Consider the following 23811-nt stretch of genomic DNA (forward strand, 5'->3'; position numbering starts at 1 on the left):
ACAACGTAGCGACGGTGGATGCTGTTATAAGAGAGTGCCGCCGCCTGGAACTCGCCAAAAGCCGACGTATTGACCAGCAGTTTGCCCGTCTGCCCAACACCCCAGCGACATCTTCCTGTGCCGACGCTCCTCGTCCCAACAACACTGCCGATGTTACCAGGATCGTCCGGCGTGAGATCGAGGCCGCCTATCCGGCTGCCTTCGACTCCAGTCCCACCAACACATCTGCAGTCACGGTCTCACTGATCCAGGCAGTTGTCCGCCAGGAGTTTGAAAACATTGGTCTTCACACCATCTGCTCGGCCCATCGCCCTAATACCCGCCCGGCTTCTTCGATTTCGCCCCGTCCCGCATCTTCTTACCCACCACGTTTCCGCAACCCATCTGAATGGCGCACTGCTGACGACAAGCCTATTTGTTTCCACTGCCATCGAATCGGGCACATTTCTCGGCACTGTCGTAGTCGCTGGAGTTCCCCGAGCCGGCCTACTTATACTGCCTACTCTCGCCCCTCAGGTGGCCCTTCTCGTCCCTATGCCGCACGCTCCGATAATGCCGCCACTGATTCTCCTGCAACGAACCGCCCCTATTCTCGTTCGCCTTCGCCCCAACGACGACAATCTCGCTCTCCCCAGCCCCGTCGCTCCTATTCGCCGACTCCCTTCGGACGCCGCTCCCAGCCGGAAAACTAGACGATGCAGCGCCTCGAGGTGACGCTGCATTGCTCCCTACGCCGCCAAATCCTCTACTGACTTTGCCCACTCATCTGAACCTTCTTGACGTGCAAGTCGACGGTGTTTCTGTGTCTGCTCTCATAGACACTGGGGCGCATTTGTCCGTAATGAGCGCTGACCTTCGTAACCGGCTCAAGAAAATTATCACGCCCGCCACGACGCCTGTTGTCCGTGTCGCCGATGGCGGAACAGCCCCCGTAATTGGTATGTGTACCGCCCGCGTCTCCTTCGCCGATCGCTCAACAATCGTGCTATTCACAGTCATCGCCCACTGTCCCCACGACATCATCCTCGGCTTAGACTTCCTTTCCGCACATTCTGCTCTCATCGATTGTTCCGCCAGTACTCTCCGCCTTGACCTGCCTGTTCTGGATCCTGCTGAACCACACCCCAGTCGCCTCAGTTCCGCCGACTTCGTTCGCTTGCCACCTTCGGCACTGACCTACGTTGACCTAGTGTCATCCCCACCAGTCCCCGACGGTCACTACATCGCGGCTCCTATGCAAGACGTCCTCCTTACACATGGGATCACAGTACCCCATACAGTTTTATCTATTACGGCGAATTGCGTCTGCCTGCCAGTGGTCAACTTTGGCTTGACGACACAAGTGCTGCCACGTGGGATGTCTTTGGCCCAGCTTTGTTCATTCGAGGATCACTCAGTAGCATCCATTGCAGTAGACGACACTTCATCCGATACTCCTCTACCATCGCAGTCGGCAAATTGTACCATCGCTGACTTACGGAAAATGATTGCCCCCGACTTGCCCTCCGAGCACGCTCGTGAACTCTACCGCGTTCTGTTTTCCTACCACGATATTTTTGACTTTAACGATCGTCCTTTAGCCCAAACTACAGCTGTCAAACATCGCATTAATACCGGCGATGCCCCTCCTATTCATCGCCGCCCGTATCGAGTGTCACCAGCTGAGCGTCAAGTTATTCACGCAGAAGTTCGCAAAATGCTTGCCAAGAACATTATTGAACCATCATATAGTCCATGGGCGTCACCTGTAGTACTGGTCAAAAAGAAGGATGGCTCATGGCGCTTTTGCGTGGATTATCGGCACCTTAACAGGGTTACCAAAAAGGACGTGTATCCCCTACCTCGGATTGATGACGCCCTTGACTGCCTCCACGGTGCTCGCTATTTCTCTTCTATTGACCTTCGCTCCGGCTACTGGCAGATTGCCGTGGACGATCTCGACCGCGAGAAGACTGCTTTTGTCACACCCGACGGTCTTTATCAATTCAAAGTGATGCCGTTTGGTCTATGTAACGCCCCTGCCACTTTTGAACGCATGATGGACTCCCTTCTTCACGGTTTCAAATGGTCCACGTGCCTGCGCTACTTGGACGACGTTATCGTATTCTCCCCAACGTTCGCTACGCACCTCGAGCGCCTCTCAGCAGTCCTGGACGTTTTTCGGCGAGCCGGTCTGCAACTCAACGCATCGAAGTGCCAATTCGGCCGTCGCCAGATTACCGTCCTTGGACATCTCGTTGACGCGAACGGAGTGCAACCGGACCCAGGCAAGATCCATGCTGTTACGCACTTCCCTGTTCCGAAGTGTGTCAAGGATGTGCGCAGCTTCATCGGCCTTTGTTCGTACTTCCGCCGTTTCGTGAGAAATTTCGCCGCCATAGCACGACCACTAACCGACCTTTTGAAAAAAGACGCTCCTTTCCAGTGGGGCGATAACGAGGCCTCTGCATTCTCTCATCTAATCGACATTCTCACAACGCCTCCCGTTTTGGCCCATTTCGATCCTTCTGCGCCTACCGAAGTCCGTACTGATGCCAGCGGTCACGGAATTGGAGCAGTACTGGCACAACGCCAGCGTGGCCACGACCGTGTTATCGCTTACGCCAGCAGGCTCCTCTCACCCGCGGAGCGCAACTATTCCATCACTGAGCGTGAGTGTCTGGCCCTAGTTTGGGCGGTTGCGAAATTCCGCCCATACTTATATGGCCGATCCTTTTCCGTTGTCACAGACCATCACGCGCTTTGCTGGTTATGCTCACTGAAAGATCCTACAGGAAGACTTGGTCGCTGGGCCTTACGCCTCCAAGAATATTCGTATACTGTCACCTATAAATCTGGCCGACTGCACAAGGACGCTGACTGCCTGTCTCGCTACCCGGTCGACGAGCCTGACGACGCCGACAGTAGTAGCGCCAACGGCATTTTCTCTGTCTCTGCCTTCGGTAACATCGCCGATGAGCAGTACCGAGACCTATCGCTGCGAGCACTTATCGAGCGTCTGCGCTCTACACCTACCGACGCATCCGTTCGCCGATATGTCCTCCAGGGTGGCATTCTGTATCGAAGGAACTTCCTCCCTGACGGCTCTGACCTTCTTCTTGTCGTGCCAAAACAGCTACGACAGACTGTGCTCTTTGAGATGCATGACGCACCCACTTCAGGACATCTTGGGGTAACCCGCACGTACGACCGCGTCCGCCGCCGCTTCTATTGGCCTGGTCTCGCTCGCTCCGTTCGACGCTATGTTGCTGCCTGTGATCCCTGCCAGCGTCGGAAGACACCTCAGGTGCTACCTGCCGGTCATCTCCAGCCGATCACCGTCCCTGTGGAACCGTTCTTTCGTGTTGGATTAGACCTGCTCGGTCCCTTTCCCACGTCATCTTCTGGGAACAAATGGGTAGCCGTCGCGACTGATTACGCCACCCGATACGCTATCACTCGGGCTCTCCCTACCAGCTGCGCCACTGACGTCGCGGACTTTCTCTTGCGTGACATTATCTTGCTTCATGGCGCCCCGCGACAGCTGCTTACTGACCGTGGTCGAAACTTCCTCTCGAAAGTTATCGCTGACATTGTGCGTTCCTGCTCCATTCAACACAAACTGACTACTTCATACCATCCTCAAACCAATGGCCTGACAGAGCGGTTAAACCGTACTCTTACCGATATGCTGGCCAAGTACGTTTCCAAGGACCACCACGACTGGGACATTGCCCTTCCTTACGTAACATTTGCGTACAATTCTTCCCGGCACGACACCGCCGGATTTTCTCCCTTTTATCTACTGTACGGTCGCGAACCTACCTTGCCCCTAGACACGGCACTTCCTCCTGCTGCGGTCTCAACAAGCGAGTATGCGCGCGACGCCATCGCCCTCGCTGACCATGCACGCCAGCTTGCCCGTGCTCGACTGACGGCCTCACAGACCACTCAGCAGTGTCAGTACAACGCCCGCCATCGTGACGTACAGTTTTCACCTGGTGCGCTCGTGCTCCTGTGGTCGCCCTCTCGTCACGTCGGACTTTCAGAGAAGCTCCTTTCGCGATACACAGGGCCCTACCGCGTGCTGCGCCAGGTGACGCCTGTGACTTACGAAATTGCTCCTGTGGCCTCAACCTCGTCCTCTCCTGTGGCATCTAGTGATGTCGTACACGTCAGTAGGCTCAAGGCCTACTACACTGCTTCCGAGTCCGATCTTTAGTCGCTCCGGGACGGCGCTTTTGCAGCCGGGGGTAGTGCTACGGCACAATATGCGCGATCACGAAAGGCCAGCAGTGTGAAGACGACGACGACGATTAGAAGCTAGCGCGGGCTGTTGCCTCTTGGCCAAGCGCAGCGTATTTTCCTTGTAAATATATTTGTACATAGCTTTTCGTCTGCGTCTTCCTACGTAACAATATTTTAAGGCAGTTTGTTGTGTGCGTATCATGGCTACGCACGCTTATATCGCATTCCGTTTCTCTACCACGGGTGCGCTTTAAAAGCACGGCGCTGCAGTTTTTTGCTTTTCTTTCCTTTCTTCTTCTCCGCCCTTAAACTGGCTCTCTTAACTACTACACGCAAAGACAAAGCAACAGCACGCGCATGCGATCCCATAGATGAGATGAATATATATATATATATATATATATATATATATATATATAGAAAACTATCAGTCATAGCTCTCGTAGAATAGCCCTCGGGGCCGTTTCCTTTCTTTTTCTTTCGAAAGTAGTCCTATTAGGGTTATTATAATTACACGAAGGTATTTCGCCCTCGTCAGCATCAGTCCCTGGTATAGTTATTCTGGCGGCTAGCTTCCCACGCTATGCGTGCCGCCATCGCACCTGGTTAAGCTTTTCCTAGAGGCTAGAGTTATGCTTTGTCCGCGCAACCTTGAGCGATCGGAAAGCGCGTTTTCCCCTCTTGGCCGGCGGAGAGGGTAGGCTTCGTTCCGGCCGCGAAGCTTTCCACATCTCTGTAAGGTGCCTTGTGGTGGTCTCGTGCTGACGATGCCCTCTCGGTGAGCGCATATTTCCCCCCCTCATCTTTTAAGAGGTTCAATACATACAAGCATTTGTCTCGCAAACCAGATTTTTTTCAAGGGAATTTTCCACGTCTCAGTAATTTCTCTCGTCGTATCCAAGTGCTGATTGCCGTGTTATAGTTTGTTTACGAAGCTTTCCCTCAAGTCTAAATATTTTAAGGCAGTTTGTCGTGTGCGTATCATGGCCACGCACGCTTATATTGCCTTCCGTTTCTCTACCACGGTTGCGCTTTAAAACCACGGCGCTGCATGTTTGCTTCAGAGACTTTCCTTCCCACTTCTCCGCCCTTAAACTGGCTCTCTCAACTACTACACACAGAACAAAGCAACAGCGCGCGCATTAGATCCCATAGATGAGATGAATATTTACAATTATTATTAGGGTTATAATTATATTCGAGTGCTGATTGCCGTGCTATCGTTTGCTAACGAAGCTTTCCCTCAAGTCTAAATATTTTAAGGCAGTTTGTCGCGTGCGTATCATGGCCACGCACGCTTATATCGCCTTCCGTTTCTCTACCACGGGTGCGCTTTAAAACCACGGCGCTGTAATTTTGCTTCAGAGACTTTCCTTCCCTTCCTTCTTCTCCGCCCTTAAACTGGCTCTCTTAACTACTACACACAGAACAAAGCAACAGCGCGCGCATTAGATCCCATAGATGAGATGAATATTTACAATTAGTATTAGGGTTATAATTATATTCGAGTGCTGATTGCTGTGCTATCGTTTGTTACCGAAGCTTTCCCTCAAGTCTAAATATTTTAAGGCAGTTTGTCGTGTGCGTATCATGGCTACGCACGCTTATATCGCATTCCGTTTCTCTACCACGGGTGCGCTTTAAAACCACGGCGCTGCAGTTTTTTGGTTTTCTTTCCTTTCTTCTTCTCCTCCCTTAAACTGGCTCTCTTAACTATACTACACGCAGAGACAAAGCAACAGCGCGCGCATGCGATCCCATAGATGAGATGAATATATATATATATATATATATATATATATATATAGAAAACTATCAGTCATAGCTCTCGTCGAATAGCCCTCTGGGCCGTTTCCTTTTTTTTTTCTTTCGAAAGTAGTCCTATTAGGGTTATTATAATTACACGAAGGTATTTCGCCCTCGTCAGCAGCAGTCCCTGGTATAGTTATTCTGGCGGCTAGCTTCCCACGCTATGCGTGCCGCCATCGCACCTGGTTAAGCTTTTCCTAGACGCTAGAGTTATGCTTTGTCCGCGCAACCTTGAGCGATCGGAAAGCGCGTTTTCCCCTCTTGGCCGGCGGAGAGGGTAGGCTTCGTTCCGGCCGCGAAGCTCTCCACATCTCTGTAAGGTGCCTTGTGGTGGTCTCGTGCTGACGATGCCCTCTCGGTGAGCGCATATTTCCCCCCCTCATCTTTTAAGAGGTTCAATACATACAAGCATTTGTCTCGCAAACCAGATTTTTTTCAAGGGAATTTTCCACGTCTCAGTAATTTCTCTCGTCGTATCCAAGTGCTGATTGCCGTGTTATAGTTTGTTTACGAAGCTTTCCCTCAAGTCTAAATATTTTAAGGCAGTTTGTCGTGTGCGTATCATGGCCACGCACGCTTATATTGCCTTCCGTTTCTCTACCACGGTTGCGCTTTGAAACCACGGCGCTGCAAGTTTGCTTCAGAGACTTTCCTTTCCTTCCCACTTCTCCGCCCTTAAACTGGCTCTCTCAACTACTACACGCAGAGACAAAGCAACAGCGCGCGCATTAGATCCCATAGATGAGATGAATATTTACAATTATTATTACAATTATTTATTTATTATTTATTACAATTACAATTAATACAATTACAATTATTTATATATTTATTACAATTAAAATTATTTCCTAGCCTCTAAAGCCGCTCGAGTTCGCTCTTCTCCTCGAGCGGCCATTTTTCCTAGGACAACATGAGTCTCTTTCCACGTAAGTGTGAGGCTCGGAGCAGGAGCTGTGGCGCTTGAAAGTAGCCTGGCGCCTGACGAACCAACCGACTGAGCTATCTTTCCGGGCAACATCGAAGGGTCACGAGTTCAAATCACCTGTTATGTTCCTTTTTTTTTCGCCCCTTTTTCTTTCTTTTTTTTCTTTCTTTTAATGTCTTTTCCTTTATTTTATCACTGTACGGGAACCCTCCTAAAAAAAAAAGAAAGATATATATCTTCAAATATGTATGGCCTCACATGTGCAGGTCATAAATACCAGGTTCTCTAGCCGAGTGCAATCCATGCGGTATAACCGAGCTCAGATTGGTCCACCTTGACTGATCAAATAGGGCACCACTGTAGGTTAAATGAGGCGTACAACTCCTGCGGGACCCGGAGTGGTTGCTCAGTGGTTATGGTGTTAGACTGCTGAGCACGAGGTCGCGGGATCGGACCCCGACCACGGCGGCCGCATTTCGATGGGGGCGAAATGCGAAAACACCCGTGTACTTAGAATTAGGTGCACGTTAAAGAACCCCAGGTGGTCGAAATTTTCGGAGTCCTCCACTACGGCGTGCATAATCAGAAAGTGGTTTTGTCACGTAAAACCCCATAAATTAATTTTTAATTTAACTCCTACGGGGACGGTAGAGTATCCGTCTCCAGTGCAAGAGGACCGTGATTCAAATCCCGGTGCCGCGCTATTCTCCACCGGAAAATACAAAAAAAAAACCGTGTGTTGAGAAAATTGCACAAACAGGCCTGGAGTGCGGCCTGATCCCGGTGACAAGAACCGGTAACGCACTCTCTCACCAGAGCAGGATTGGCCACCCTGGTGCAGTACTTGGCCACAACCTCCTATATGAATACAACAATCGAACCCCGGCCCTCAGTCCCCAGCAGCCGCGAAGCAACTGACCACGGCGGCGGTCAGATCTGTGACGCTGCAGAGGGTGCTAAGAATACCTGGCTCCGGACAGGCCGCCATTGGAATCTGAACCTGGCAACGTTTAACGTTCGAACGCTATCTAGTGAGGCGAGTCTAGCAGTGTTATTGGAGGAATTAGAGGGTAGTAAATGGGATATAATAGGGCTCAGTGAGGTTAGGAGGACAAAAGAAGCATATACAGTGCTAAAAAGCGGGCATGTACTGTGTTACCGGGGCTTAGCGGAGAGACGAGAACTAGGAGTCGGATTCCTGATTAATAAGGAAATAGCTGGTAACATACAGGAATTCTATAGCATTAACGAGAGGGTGGCATGTCTTGTTGTGAAACTTAATAAGAGGTACAAAATGAAGGTTGTACAGGTCTACGCTCCTACATCTAGTCATGATGACCAGGAAGTCGAAAGCTTTTATGAAGACGTAGAATCGGCGATGGGTAAAGTCAAAACAAAATACACTATACTGATGGGCGACTCCAATGCCAGGGTAGGCAAGAAGCAGACTGGAGACAAGTGAGTGGGGGAATATGGCATAGGCTCTAGGAATAGCAGAGGAGAATTATTAGTAGAGTTTGCAGAACAGAATAATATGCGGATAATGAATACCTTTTTCCGCAAGCGGGTTAGTCGAAAGTGGACGTGGAGGAGCCCGAATGGTGAGACTAGAAATGAAATCGACTTCATACTCTGCGCGAACCCTGGCATCATTCAAGGTGTAGACGTGCTCGGCAAGGTACGCTGCAGTGACCACAGGATGGTAAGAACTCGAATTAGCCTAGACTTGAGGAGGAAACGAAAGAAACTGGTACACAAGAAGCCAATCAATGAGTTAGCGGTAAGAGGGAAACTAGAGGAATTCCGGATCAAACTACAGAACAGGTATTCGGCTTTAACTCAGGAAGAGGACCTTAGTGTTGAAGCAATAAACGACGATCTCATGGGCATCATTAAGGAGTGCGCAATAGAAGTCGGTGGTAACGCCGTTAGACAGGAAACCAGTAAGCTATCGCAGGAGACGAAAGATCTGATCAAGAAACGCCAATGTATGAAACCCTCTAATCCTACAGCTAGAATAGAACTGGCAGAACTTTCTAAGTCAATCAACAAGCGTAAGACAGCGAACATCAGGAACTATAATATGGATAGAATTGAACAGGCTCTCAGGAACGGAGGAAGCCTAAAAACAGTGAAGAAGAAACTAGGAATAGGCAAGAATCAGATGTGTGCGTTAAGAGACAAAGCCGGCAATATCGTTACTAATATGGATGAGATAGTTCAAGTGGCTGAGGAGTTCTCTAGAGATTTATACAGTACCAGTGGCACCCACGATGATAGTGGAAGAGAGAATAACCTAGAGGAATTCGAAATCCCACAGGTAACGCCAGAAGTAAAGAAAGCCTTAGGAGTTATGCAAAGGGGGAAGGCAGCTGGGGAGGATCAGGTAACAGCAGATTTGTTGAAGGATGGTGGTCAGATTGTTCTAGAGAAACTGGCCACCCTGTATACGCAGTGCCTCATAACCTCGAGCGTACCGGTATCTTGGAAGAACGCTAACATAATCCTAATCCATAAGAAAGGGGACGCCAAAGACTTGAAAAATTATAGACCGATCAGCTTACTGTCCGTTGCCTACAAAGTATTTACTAAGGTAATCGCAAATAGAATCAGGAACACCTTAGACTTCTGTCAACCAAAGGACCAGGCAGGATTCCGTAAAGGTTACTCAACAATAGACCATATTCACACTATCAATCAAGTGATAGAGAAATGTGCAGAATATAACCAACCCTTATATATAGCTTTCATTGATTACGAGAAAGCGTTTGATTCAGTCGAAACCTCAGCAGTCATGGAGGCATTACGGAATCAGGGTGTAGATGAGCCATATGTAAAAATACTGGAAGATATCTATAGCGGCTCCACAGCCACCGTAGTCCTCCACAAAGAAAGCAACAAAATCCCTATAAAGAAAGGCGTCAGACAGGGAGATACGATATCTCTAATGCTATTCACAGCATGTTTACAGGAGGTATTCAGAGGCCTGGAGTGGGAAGAATTGGGGATAAAAGTTGATGGAGAATACCTTAGCAACTTGCGATTCGCTGATGATATTGCCTTGCTTAGTAACTCAGGAGACCAATTGCAATGCATGCTCACTGACCTGGATAGGCAAAGCAGAAGGGTGGGTCTGAAAATTAATCTGCAGAAAACTAAAGTATTGTTTAACAGTCTCGGAAGAGAACAGCAGTTTACGATAGGTAGCGAAGCACTGGAAGTGGTAAGGGAATACATCTACTTAGGGCAGGTAGTGACCACGGATCCGGATCATGAGACTGAAATAACCAGAAGAATAAGAATGGGTTGGGGTGCGTTTGGCAGGCATTCTCAAATCACGAACAGCAGGTTGCCACTATCCCTCAAAAAAGGAAAGTGTACAACAGCTGTGTGTTACCAGTACTCACATATGGGGCAGAAACCTGGAGGCTTACGAAAAGGGTTCTGCTGAAATTGAGGACGACGCAACGAGCTATGGAAAGAAGAATGATGGGTGTAACGTTAAGGGATAAGAAAAGAGCAGATTGGGTGAGGCAACACACGCGGGTAAACGACATCTTAGTTGAAATCAAGAAAAAGAAATGGGCATGGGCCGGACATGTAATGAGGAGGGAAGATAACCGATGGTCACTAAGAGTTACGGACTGGATTCCAAGGGAAGGGAAGCGTAGCAGGGGGTGGCAGAAAGTTAGGTGGGCGGATGACATTAAGACGTTTGCAGGGACAACATGGCCACAATTAGTACATTACCGGGGTAGTTGGAGAAGTATGGGAGAGGCCTTTGCCCTGCAGTGGGCGTAACTAGGCTGATGATGAAGCATGTAAATAACTCTTATTCGGATAGACGCCGTGATAGAGCATCACGCAGAAGAATCTATGGCGGTGAGTCATTCTATTCAAGTATTAATTTATTTATTTATTTAATTATTTCCTTCTTTTATCCAAACTTATCACATTCTTCGAAGTGGAATATTACTACAGGGGTTGCGAAATTGTGAACGTAAGATAGTGCTTGTATTTATGCACGTGTTTATATTGTATAGAATTAGGGCATAGACATTGGGTCGTACTTTTCAAGTACCAATTCCAAAACGCGTTTTATTAATGCGTTTGCCTGTGCTATTTACTTGCCGCCATGCATTAACTTCCTAAATTGAGCTAGAAAGCACATCTATGCCAGAGTAAGCATTCGCTTTGCAGTGCACAAAAATTCCCCTACAATTTTCACGCTCAGCAAGCAAGGCCAAAAGGAGGTTGCCCGGACTCTGCTGGAGCGTGCGGTAGAGCTGGAGCCCGATTTCTGCGAGGCCTACTCGTCGCTGGCAGCACTGGCCGCCGAAAGGGGAGACCTCGCTGAAGCCGAGAGGCTGCACCAGATGGCGCTAACGAGCGACGACCAAAATGCGGATGCGCGCAACAACTATGGAACGTTCCTTCAGTCACACGGTGAGCGCGATTGTATGAATGCAGCGTCGTTTTTATGACTTCGACATTCAAACTCAGGACTTGAGGTTTCACAATGGCATGTCGTCCCTGATACAGCCATGTGTTGTGTGCGTCAAGATTCAGCCCGTACAGCCGAAGTAGTCCCACGCAGCATGGAAACGCAGAAAAAATTTGTCTATCATGTTTCTGGCCATGGACATAACAGTTGTTCTAATAGAGAAATAGCGAAGGGTTATTTAAGCAAAGCGTGGCAGAACCGCAAATCAAAATTTAAAATTTTTTTTTGCCGTGTGCACAGCTGGAAATCTACTTCAGTGTATATGAGAGGCTATATATACTATCAGCTTGATCACATTGCAATGAGTTACATGGTCATTGTGTTGGGATTGGAAATGAACTCTGAAAGTGAGGCAAGATCGGCATTCCCTTTTCTGGTGGAGTACGGATTGCATACCCGCGACGCGACACCAACTTAACGATCGAGAAACTCATGCAAAACCTCACAAATTCATACAGAACCCACACTCGCAACATCCATACACGGCTACGTACGATCGACCAAGACGCTAAATTCTGTTTGCCCCCTAAGGCTACGCTGAGCAGGCGCTCGGTTGGGCGTTGCTTTCACCCTCAGCTACGCACACCTCATCGGCCAGTCGAACAGCTCTGATTGTGAACACTGTCAGGCGCCTGAAACGCTGGAACACATATTGTGTGATTGCGCAGCATGTAAGTTGGAGCGGAGGACGTCCCTAGCCAGCTATGGCAGGCAACTACTGTCGGAGGCAGCTGTTCTCGGTCCATGGCCTGACACTGTAACTTCAACGCGGTCAACTCAAGCACTGTTGAAGTTTCTGCAGGACACCAAGCTAGACAACTGGTTCTGCTAGGGCCACCGACTAATGTACAAGAGCACTCACCACGTGTCTTATCATCATCATCCATCCCAGTACTATCGCTCCCCTTCCCTCTTTCCTAGTGTAGAGTAACAAACTAGAGCGCACTAATTCATGTCGACCTCTCTGTCTTTCCTATCAATAAATTTGATCTATGTTTTGAACAAACATAAGTCAGAATTTCGATGCTTCAGACTCTCTGTAGCAAAAATGATACGTTGGGTATCATAGGTTTATGACGTTACTTTCTGGGCTTGCGTGTCCTCGGGGATGATTGATGATGTAGAAATAACACACTTTCAAAATGTTCGAAATTGAAAGCTCCAGGAGAGGGCTCACATGGCACGCATTGGCTTGACTACAAATGACCTAAATTAATTTAGGCTCTTAGATGGAATATTGAATTTACCCTTACGTTTGCTTAGGTGACCTTATTTTCTTTCCTGCACAGGGCGCGTGGAAGAAGCCATAACACAGTACCAGCATGCTCTCGACCTCCAGCAAAATCACACCGTGGCCCTCCTTAACGCAGCTAGAAGTCTTCGGAGCATGAACCTCAACATGCAGGCGGAGAGTCTCTACAAGAGGTATTCTACACGATTACCCTTCGACCTTCCTTAATCCACAGGTTTGAAATAAGCGTTAGGTGAAGGAGAATATCTGTGTTTATTGGAGTGGGAATTAAGGGAGGCGGCTACTATATTTTATAAGTCGTTAGATATGTGTGAGAATATTGTGCCCTATTGTTAACGTCACTTGTAACCTGTAAAGCAAGGTCCTCCTCTTTCTTGTTGTGTTGTAAAGCAACATCCCCCTTCGTGACATAACTCACTGCGTGCAACCTCAATATCTTTCTTTAAGCTTGACAATTCCTTTTATTTCTTTCCTTTATTTTTATTAATAGAGCCCTTGCGGTGGAGCCAGACCCACAGGTAATGGACAACCTCGCCGTCTTCTACGTCAGTGCTGGTCGCCTGGACGAAGCAAGGCAGCTCTTCGAAGAAATTAACCGGCTCTTTCCAGAACACCTCGACAGCAATGTTCATCATGTGAGTTCCCACAGCAAGCAGACAATTGCATTGATAAATAAAGTTTAATTCGTACCTGATTGTCATTACAAGCTTATTTATACATAAGCAATTTCTTTCACGCTTCTTACTGCTTACTTTTGGAAAAAAGAACCGTTAGAAATAAAGAAAGCTCAGTCCAGAAGTAGATCTTGTTACATTTACTTGATCAATGCAGCACAAATAAGATGGACCACTGAAACACAAAATATAGGTAAGTTTTTATTCAATGGTTCAGCAATAAATACATAAAAGTTGCACTAATTGCGTGTACTCAAGGCATACATTGCTGTGTACTGCATCTGGGATTTGCAGAACGAATATTTTTGTTGTAAAGTCAGGAATCATAGGACAGTCGGAAACGCTGAGCGAACTTGCAGAATGATAACCCGATATCCAATTTAGCTCTTGACTTTCTGTGCTAATACCTGCGGCGCCAAGTTTATGGATTTGAGAGTTATTGTTCGTAAGTACCATTTTAATGTGAAGTCATGCGTTTTTAAAACATAAAGGCATGGCGTGTGATAAACCAGGCGAATGCTTGTCACTTCTATGTGCTTGTGGGCGAAATTCGTTTTTCCTCTTGTACTTTCGGAATAACATATTTGTGCATCAATAGAACATAGTAGGGAAAGTCCGTTTGGACCACCGACTTCATGAAATGGCATATTTTCCCCTTCTTCAAGGCTACACAAACACATTTTTGTATTCAAGAGGACGGCATATTGAAACGCATAATGAGGGCTTCTAAAGAAGTGGTGGTTAATAATAATTATTGAGGCGTAATTTCCATTAAGGAATTGACGAAAACGGTGTGAATGAATATGTTACGTCAGGGATGATTTTTTGGTGCTAAACTTTTTACTTTCTGGATGAGGAATTCCGGACAGACAGTTGACTTCCCTTTGTTTTTATTACGCCTCCATTTTCAGGCCCAGCTTCTTATTCGCCTCCGAAGCTTCCGCGTGGCCGAGGACCTTCTTCTAGACGTCATCGAGAATAACAACACGGACAGAGCAGCCTTGCACACTGCTGCTCTTTTGTACAACCACATCAACCGCACAGTCGAGGTACTTTTCACCTACTCATACAATTTTTGTTTTAGGGTCGAACAAGTAATGCATTATTGCACCGCGGTGAGTGTCTTCGTAGCATGTATATGGCTATAAGTGCTACTGTTCTTTTTTTTTCTGTGTGTGCTAATTGACATGTAGCAATGGTTGTTTTATTGCATTCTTTTACAGGAGTTCTATAGAGAAGCGCAATTTATAATCTCACAATCACTACAAAACGTTTTCTTTTTTAACTTTTAACAATCAGATAAGAAATATTTAAGGCTATAATAATTCACCTTTGTGTCGTCTGTCGCATGAGAAAAAAATCGCGCAGGCGCACTAACGTTTCTAATATAGCAACTGGCACAGCCGACAACTAAAGCTTTCGGAACATTTATTTTGCTGAAAAGTTAAAATTCTTCCCAACCTTTGTTATATAGACTTCGGCTTCTTTGTGCGGTGAAGTTTGCAATGCGAGGTCAAATGCACTGACTGCGATCACCTGCGAACGTTTTACCTTTCATCATCATCAGCAGCAGCAGCCTGGTTACGCCCACTGCAGGACAAAGGCCTCTCCCATACTTCTCCAACTACCCCGGTCATGCACTAATTGTGGCCATGTTGTCCCTGCAAACTTCTTCAAATCATCCGCCCACCTAACTGTCTGCCGCCCCTCGCTACGCTTCGCTTCCCTTGAAATTAAGGCTGTAACCCTTATTGAGCATCGGTTATCTTCCCTCCTCACTACATGTCCTGTCCATGCCCATTTTCTTTCTTGATTTCAACTTCATGTCATTAACTCGTGTTTGTTGCCTCATCCAATGTGCTCTTTTCTCATCCCTTAACGTTACACCCATCATTCTTCTTTCCATAGCTCGTTGCGTCATCCTTAATTTAAGTAGAAACCTTTTCGTAAGCCTCCAGGTTTCTGCCCCGTACGTGAGTACTGGTAAGACACCGCTGTTATACACTTTTCTCTTGGGGGATAATGGCAACCTGCTGTTCGTGATCTGAGAATGCCTGCCAAACGCACCCCAGCCCATTCTTATTCTTCTGATTATTTCAGTCTCATGATCCGGATCCGCGGTCACTACCTGCCCTAAGTAGATGTATTCTCTTACCTCTTCCAGTGCCTTGCTACATATTGTAAGCTGCTGTTCTCATCCGAAACTGTTAAACATTACTTTAGTTTCTGCAGATTAATCTTTAAACCCAGCCTTCTGCTTTGCCTCTCAAGGTCAGTGAGCATGCATTGCAATTGGGCCCCTGAGTTACTAAGCAAGGCAATAGCATCAGCGAATCGCAAGTTACTGAGGTATTCTCCATTAACTCTTGTCCCCAATTCTTCCCAATCAATGGACGCTATAACGTAAAACTCTTCCAAACTTTTCGATTTCAATTTTTCACTCAGCCCTCCGCGATTGGCGAAAATATTTTTTGGAACCCCCCCCCCCCCCGATTTCACCTGTCTGTCACGCAACGTCACTAAAAGCGCGATAGCTCCCTATATTATACAACGTGTGCACACTGATTATGCATGATTTGACCGAACAAAAGAAACATAGCAAATTCTGATTCGACTCCTTTTCGCCGTTATCCCTCGCCTATTGTTCAAAAACTTTCGGGCTGCACCCACTTCACCTGCCCGTCACGCGACGTCCCAAAACCGCGAAAACTCGCCACGTCAAAGTGTCGTGTACGCGCTAAAGATGCATTAATAGGCCGAACAGAACTGAAATTTCTTCTGAATAGCCGCAGGCTGCCCCGTTCTGAAAGGAATAAAATATGGCTGTCGCAGATCGCTCAGGCACTGGCTACTCGCATCTGCCGGAGAGCATGGGTTTATTTGTGTGTAAGAAAGCTTTTTGCGTGGCCGTGTAACGTTTTCGAGCACTTTCGGCACATTTACGACCTCATTTTGCCAACTCTTCTTTGCTGAGGATCCGTTTTAGCGCCATTCTTAAGCTTCCGTTGGATGCCGTCGTGATTGTCGACGAGCCACCGCAAGCTAAGTCAGGGAAAGCGGACCAATCACGGACGCTGGCACCACCCTCTTCATCGAGTTATCGATTTTCAGGGCACTGGCTCGGCCCCAACGAATCCCTCTCCACGTGAGCGTGCTCCCCACCTCTTGTGGGCCAATTAGATAAGACAAGCCGCTCACTGTAGGCAATGCTATTCGTTTTTCAAGCAAACGAAAGTGACCTCCGATGAAAGAGGACAGCGTTTGATTGGCCTGTTGATACAACCCTGCGGGTGACCGTGCGATGCTTGCGTCGGCGGTTACTCAAATTTGACGTGAGGTGATTGGAATAAACACATATTGAATACCTCCTGTAAACACGCTGTGAATAGCATTGCAGATATAGTATCTCCCTGCCTGACGCCTTTCTTTATTGGGATTTTGTTGCTTTCTTTATGAAGGACTATGGTGGCTGTGGAGCCGCTATACATATCTTTCAGTATTTTTACATACGGCTCGTCTACAACCTGATTCCGCAATGCCTCCATGGCTGCTGGTGTTGGCGGTACATAAGTTGTTTGATTAGTTTCGTCAAATATATTCCGCTTGCCAGTTCACTAATAAATAAAGAGGGCGACAATGGCCTAAATTATCTAATATATTCTAATACATTTCATCTCAAACTTCATTACTTCATTACGCTACAATAATTTAACAAGCTGTCAATGCTGAATATTCTCAATCTTACGCCAAAGTAGAAGGGGAATACTAATCGCCGGCTTTTTATTGTTCTTTGTTATTACAGGCTCTGGACTACGTACTGAAAGCTCTAAAGCTCTGCGACGTTGATGACCTGCTCTGTGCTAGAATACACAGTGATCATGGCGATATACTCAAGGACTTGGGGAACCTCAGCTCTTCAGCACAGGTCCGTTAGTCTGGGTGTCGTAATATTTACGAAAGTATTCAAAACAGGCTTCCATGCGTCACAGTAGTTAGTATCGACGAGTATTCCTTCTATAGAAATGTTGATATTAGGCCTCCACCCATACGAGGTTTACTTTTCTTGCGGTAAATATCTGGTCAAAAAGCTATATTTACGTCCTTTATAGGTGAGTCGAGTCTAGTCGACTGGAGTCCATACGAGATAGATAGATAGATAGACAGATAGACAGACAGACAGACAGACAGACAGACAGACAGACAGACAGACAGACAGACAGACAGACAGACAGACAGACAGACAGACAGACAGACAGACAGACAGATAGATAGATAGATAGATAGATAGTGGGAACCCAGCGAAAGGAAATAATAGGCGTAAAACACTGCAGCTTCCAAGAATATGTATTTATAACATAAACATATCTTTTTTATGTTTGTATATCATGGCAAACAATGTCCTGCGATATTAGTCTACAAGGATTTGAAGTGAAAATTCACGAATTTATGTAATAGGTAAAAAGAACATAATAATTGATTTTTTATTACGTGAGGAAGGCAGTTATAACCAATTTGTTTTCGCAAGGTAGAATCAATTTCTTTACCGTTCAAAGTGTTTAGTATGTTATATTATTGGCGGCATAAACCACATACAAAATACAATCACTATGTCTATTACAAAAGTTGGAAACAGATCTTGGACGAGCACAGCAAGAATTTTTTTTATCTGTTATGGGTGCTAACTTGTATTTCAGAACATGCTGAAGCTTGCAAATAATATTGGAAATGTTGGTCGCTTTCTACACAACAACGGCTATTGAAAGGAGCAAAGATTCAAAACGAGAATTTCACATTATTTTGCAGAGTTACGAAGTCGCTATTCGTCTCGATCCAAATCTCGCTCATGCGCATCTGAATCTCGCCGTGATAAGGCACTTAGAGGTGAGTAATTATCATCATCAGCCTGCCTACGTCCACTGCAGGGCAAAGGCCTCTCCCATACTTCTCCAACTACCCCGGTCATGTGCTAATTGTGGCCATGTTGTCCCTGCAAGCTTCTTAATCTCATCCATCCGCCCCCTGCTACGCTTCCCTTCTCTCGGAATCCAGTCCGTATCTCTTAATGACCATCGATTACCTTCCCTCCTCATTACATGCCCTGCCAATGGAGGTCAGTACTCATACCCTAAGTGGCATTGTTACTGTTGTCAAAAGTTCCCATAGTTTTAATTGATTAGGTGAAACGAGTCACGCATTAACTACGCAGTATCATATAGCCGTGCTTGTCCGATACCGGCTGAATGTTAAGTAATCATTACTACCGAGGAGATTGTTTGTGCTAAACTAATTGTCAGGGCAAGAATGCAAGTAGCGATAAGCATCCAGTACTTCTTGACAAGGATAATAGGGGTAAGACTAAGGGGGTATTGCTCCATTCTGCACATGGAGTTTGCTCCCAATGTTAGCGAACTTGATCAGTGTTTCTAACGACCGCCTGACAATCTTGGCTGCGCGACCCGCTGAATACGTCCTGATTAAGCCATGGCAGTTTAGTTAAATTTTGGTTAAATTCATGAATAAACAAATTATTTGTAATATGTAATCAGTCAAAACATTTTCCGCGATATTTACTGCATAAAGGTTTCAAAACATTTTGGTTACGAAGTGTAGGTTTGCTAACAACCACAATTATGCAAAGAACTCAGCGTATATTATTAAACTGCCTATAGAAAACCAAGCGGTTCCAAGGCATGGAGAGCTTGTTTGTGCTACTCCACCACCAGGGCTTCCTAGAGGTTCAGACCTGTCAAGAAGGAAAACAGTTTTGTAAAACAAGCCTTATTGCGCGTTTATAAATTTGTTCTTTAGTGCACCATGCATTAGCACTGCTATAATTATGCTTCAAGCCATGTCTGCTTGTCATTCGAGCCCTCTTTTTTTATATCTGGTTGCAAACATAATACGCAACAGAGACAGTACAATGGATTATCAGAATTCCATCTACGGATGCTATAACATCAGAGTATAAACGTATAGTGGCTTTGCCCCGTGTTCATTGTTATCTCTGAAAAAAACATAGGTAAAGCTATAAGAACCTGATTGTATTATTTCTTATTATTAGCTTTTCTTTTTACTTCTCGTTTACCTTTGAAGCTGCAGTAATAATTTCATGTAGTTCTCTGAGTCTATGTTTCGCATTATTCCATGTACTTCTGATGTTGCTCCAACCCACTTGAATGAGTGCTCAAAATAAGGTTTGTAAGGTGTCTTTGGCAACCGTAATAAGGGGGCTCTTGAATTTCTATTCCAGAAGGACTACCCTGGCGCTTTCCGACACTACCAGGTGGCCCTATCTCTAGATCCAAACAACAAACTCATCATGGACAACATGGCCAAATTAAGGCGGCGAATTACTAGGCCACTGCCGTTCCACGAGTGCGTTTAGAGTGGTAGTATTGTCTAAATGCATTTACTGTGCTGCTTTTTTTGTATATAGACAATTTTGGTTTGTACTGTACATGTTTGGGCTGGATTGAAACTGTACTGCTTTTTAGGTTTTGCAAATCGTCATTGTAAACGCGGTCGCCTGGTAGAGAAAATCGAAGGGTGGTGCGTCAATATCAGGGATCGTTAAGAACGATTCTGCAATTTTCACTTCATATTTTACACATATTAAGCTTTAGAGCATCCTGCTCTTTCACAGAGGGTTGCTAAAGCCACCTCCAAATATGATGCAGACTTTGGAATTTTATGTCACTGATGGGAACGCTAATAACTGTCCAAAAGTATTCGTGGAATCCGTGTAAAAACTGACGGCTGCAAACAGCCAAAAGCAGAGCCATACACTCCTTCTCATAGGTGCACGGTGTACTTTTGAAACCACCATACCATGTTGCTTTGCTGTGCCATTCTCGCAATTTAATTGATTTTCCAATCGGTCTAACAACACGATTCCTAGAAATGTTACTCTTTGACGTACATTTTCTGCACTCCTTTATTTTGTGGGGAAGGATATTACTCTGCAAATGTTTCGTCCAAGTCCAACAAACCAACAGCAAATGTGAACGAAAACATATATTTCATATATGTGTCATATATGTGTCATATATTTCCTATCATTGCGCATTTCCAGCACACCAATAATTTAACTAATGAAATTTGCTTGTGCATTGGCTCATGTTTGTCATCCTGTTTAATTTGACCTTTCCTTGCCACAAGCTACGTTGATCCCTGTACAAAGGAATGCGATTCCTGTGAGTGGTGGCATAAGACTATGCAACGACGTGCCTAGATTTCCGACCCCCATGTTAGTAAGAGCGACATTGGAGCGCTACTCTCTCAAAGTGTGACCGATTTGCTCAGATGTGTTGCCGTGTGACTGGACGCTTCAACATTCAGCGGTTTATAGATGACATTCCACTACGATGACATTCACAAAGAAGTGTCACGATAGGGTCAAAAAACGCTTTCTTTTTACGTGGCTGGTTGAAGAAATGAATGATTGCTCAAGTTCAATCTTGTGATATTACAGACAGAAAAAAGCGCAAATAAGCATCCTTAGGCTATGTCAACACTTCTGGACGCCATATTTCTACTGTTGCTTTGAAATTCTAATGCGTGTTGCTTAATTCGTGTAACTTCGTACACATGTGCCCCTTGTGTAACGCAAACAGGCTTTGCAAGATCAAAGCTCAGTTATAACAAGCTGTTCTGCAATGCTTACTTCATAATGAAAACCTTGATGGTGGTCTCTGTGTACTGTACGTGTTCATCGTACCCAAAATATTTAACGCATTGGATATGTTGCCTTCCTTCCACTATAGCTGCACAGCGGCGTCTCGATTGCGAGATGAGCTTGCAAGAGCCGGTACTCATGTCGCCTTACTTACCCAGAGCCTTGCACGGGTAGCCCCTCTTTCGGAAGAGTGTTTCACTGTGTGAATAATTTGTCAACTGTCGCGAATGATAGGTGTACATCGATTTTGTTGCTTGCTGACGTGGGATCATGTCAACCTATGCTGCGTTTTTATAGCCCACAAACAATGGTGTCATCGAGCCCTTGGAAGTTTGCATGGTGTCGTGTCTTCGGCAGAAGTCATAGTTTTGTTACCATCGAAAAGGTGAATCTTCGTTTGGCAGAGTTATTTTTTTTATACCCTGATGAATTGGAATGAACATTGTATCTACCCCATATGTATGCTTGTCTGTCTTCACGTATAAGAGTGTCATTGCTGGAGTTATCGTTTCACATGTGTGCGGCTGAGTGTTGTTTGTGCATAAACAAGTTTGTAGAAGATGTCACGCTGTCGCGTTATACCACGTCTTGAAAAAAAAAATGCGAAGCCTTTAAGAAAACACTGTGCCGTGTGGTTACTCGAGTGCTCCCCCCGGGTATTTTGTTTCGTTTCATTACAACTAGAGATGCGCTACAGCTCTTTCACTTCACTCATGCTTTCTTAGAGCAGAATCAGCTTTTCTCGCGGTCTCCCACATTTTCCCGCATTTTCACGTGTTTTGCTGTATTTTCCCGCAAAAACCGGATTTTTTCGTTTCCCAAAAAGATGCGTAATCGCTCAACATGGCTCAACACAGGACAAGACTCATAATGAGTCAGCGTTAACGTATAGTGATCTGTAATAACCCTACATCTTCACCGCTCACCGGCTCTCTTCTGTATGAAATCCTGGAACCAAAACAACAAAGACTACTGCGCTAAAACCTGAATCCGAGCTAGTTGGTAAAGCGACATGTTTGAAACTAAACAGCGTATACAGGACAAGACAGTAGACAGGACGAGTGATTCATTTCTATGGACTGACGAATCGCTAAGCGTGCCTCTAACAAAGCATTATATTCTGAGGTGTTTACGGGTGACAAACCACAATATTAGAGGCGAAAATGTACGGAGTCGCCATCTGTCGGAAGCGCCTCGATTGCGTATTATGAGGCATAACGCGCGGGGCGCTCCTCATAGGGTTGGCTGTGGGCGCTCAATAAAAACGCCACGTCGGAGCCCTCTTGGACATTTCTGTAAGTACTCTCGAAACGGGGGATGTTTTTGACGGTCACATTTATGATCTTGGACAAGCAGAAAGCACAGAGTGGCTTACATACGTTATCTCTTTACCGAATACGTACAGTGAACGCCAACGGCACGCTGTCGCCACGATGGAGTCCTCCGAATCGGTTTCTTGCGTGAGAGGTAGGCAGCCGCTGGGAGCAAACTATGTAAAATACGTTGTCATAGTGAGCTGTCTGTATAACTAAATGCATCATAAAGAATGAAGCCTCAATGCAGCGATCGCACGGTTTCGCAGCGACCGACTGCGTGTCTGCATGCATGTCCGCGCACAATGTTTCGCTTCCTGCCGTGAGCTTTAGACCGCAGCTTATGAGCATTTCTCAGTACACAAGCAACCATTGTTACGTGGACCACTCACAAACCTCCGCCGCGAAGGTTTGTGAGTGGTGGCGCTGGCTAACACTCCCAAGGTTAGTTGTAGCAGTAAAACATAAATACCCAAAAAAAGTGGATCGGGAAACGGCGCCGCGGTAGCTATATTGGTTAGAGCATCGCACGCGTAATGCTAAGACGTGGGATTGTTCCCCACCTCCGGCAAGTCGTTTTTTCTTCCACTTTCATTGCCATTAATTTGTCATTTCTTTAACCCAATTCGTAAGTCCAAGTAATTTCTCCTATGTCGTCCTTGGCGTTTTTGTTTGTTGGCTTCTCATGATATACTGGGGTGGTAGGAAGAGAAACGCTGCCACGTCGAGATACAATAACCAACTCGCTTCATTCTGCATGCCTGCTTAAGCATGCACGTTCCGTTCGCGCTCTTTCGGCGCACTTCGTCGCCGTTGGCGTATCGATGCATCGGAGCCGCCACAGTGCTTTTTCTTTAATTATTTCGAAAGTAACGTGCCTTACGATATCACAGGAGAGTAGTGATTTTACAAAAGGATGCCGCAAACCAAAATTACAACTGAAACAAAAGTTTTTTTTTTTTTTTCTGTAAATCATGCCAGCCTCAAATTATGCACTCTGTGTCGATTTTCTTCGAGACCGTGGAAGTGAGGGAGAGTTTATTTAGTGTGATAGAGCGACTTTACCTGTATTTTACTCACGAGTATTTACGCCTTGAATGCAGGAAAGCTGTTAGCTACCCAACTCAAAGATCTAAACATGAGGGTGTGTTTCCGGGGCGTTGTCTTAGAGTGTACAGGAGATTCACTAACCAACGAACTGCATTTGCGAATAGCGTTTGCAAGCGTTTGTCACATACATTATGTAACCACAACAAAGTCATTTCTCATCCCCCAAAGAGAGCACACTAGAAGATTCAGAACTACAACAAATAGAAAGCGTGTGGTAGTCGAATTGCCCCCCTGAACTATGATGCAGTGTACCATTTGCTAGCCATCTATCAGCACATACTACACAACACGTTGACTGGGATAATGGAAACGGGGACAC

The 23811-nt window shown here is 46.0% G+C and overlaps 1 protein-coding gene across 2 annotated transcripts in view; it reads left to right on the forward strand.

The window, feature by feature from the left end:
- Nucleotides 1-21630, forward strand: part of LOC126519694 (protein O-mannosyl-transferase TMTC1-like) — a 110238-nt gene extending 88608 nt beyond the window's left edge. The window contains exons 12-18 of one of the 2 annotated variants that reach the window (XM_050169054.3): nucleotides 11199-11410; nucleotides 12758-12893; nucleotides 13211-13355; nucleotides 14306-14443; nucleotides 17197-17319; nucleotides 18198-18275; nucleotides 19645-21630. In XM_050169054.3, the coding sequence (XP_050025011.3) occupies nucleotides 11199-11410; nucleotides 12758-12893; nucleotides 13211-13355; nucleotides 14306-14443; nucleotides 17197-17319; nucleotides 18198-18275; nucleotides 19645-19779 (967 nt within the window). In that variant the 3' untranslated portion in view covers nucleotides 19780-21630. The remainder of the gene's footprint in view (nucleotides 1-11198; nucleotides 11411-12757; nucleotides 12894-13210; nucleotides 13356-14305; nucleotides 14444-17196; nucleotides 17320-18197; nucleotides 18276-19644) is intronic. The other variant, XM_055065340.2, reaches the window with a different exon arrangement.
- The last annotated feature ends 2181 nt before the right edge of the window (nucleotides 21631-23811 follow it).

The sequence above is a fragment of the Dermacentor andersoni genome, chromosome 10 (genome assembly GCF_023375885.2).
Source record: "Dermacentor andersoni chromosome 10, qqDerAnde1_hic_scaffold, whole genome shotgun sequence".
NCBI lineage: Eukaryota > Metazoa > Arthropoda > Arachnida > Ixodida > Ixodidae > Dermacentor > Dermacentor andersoni.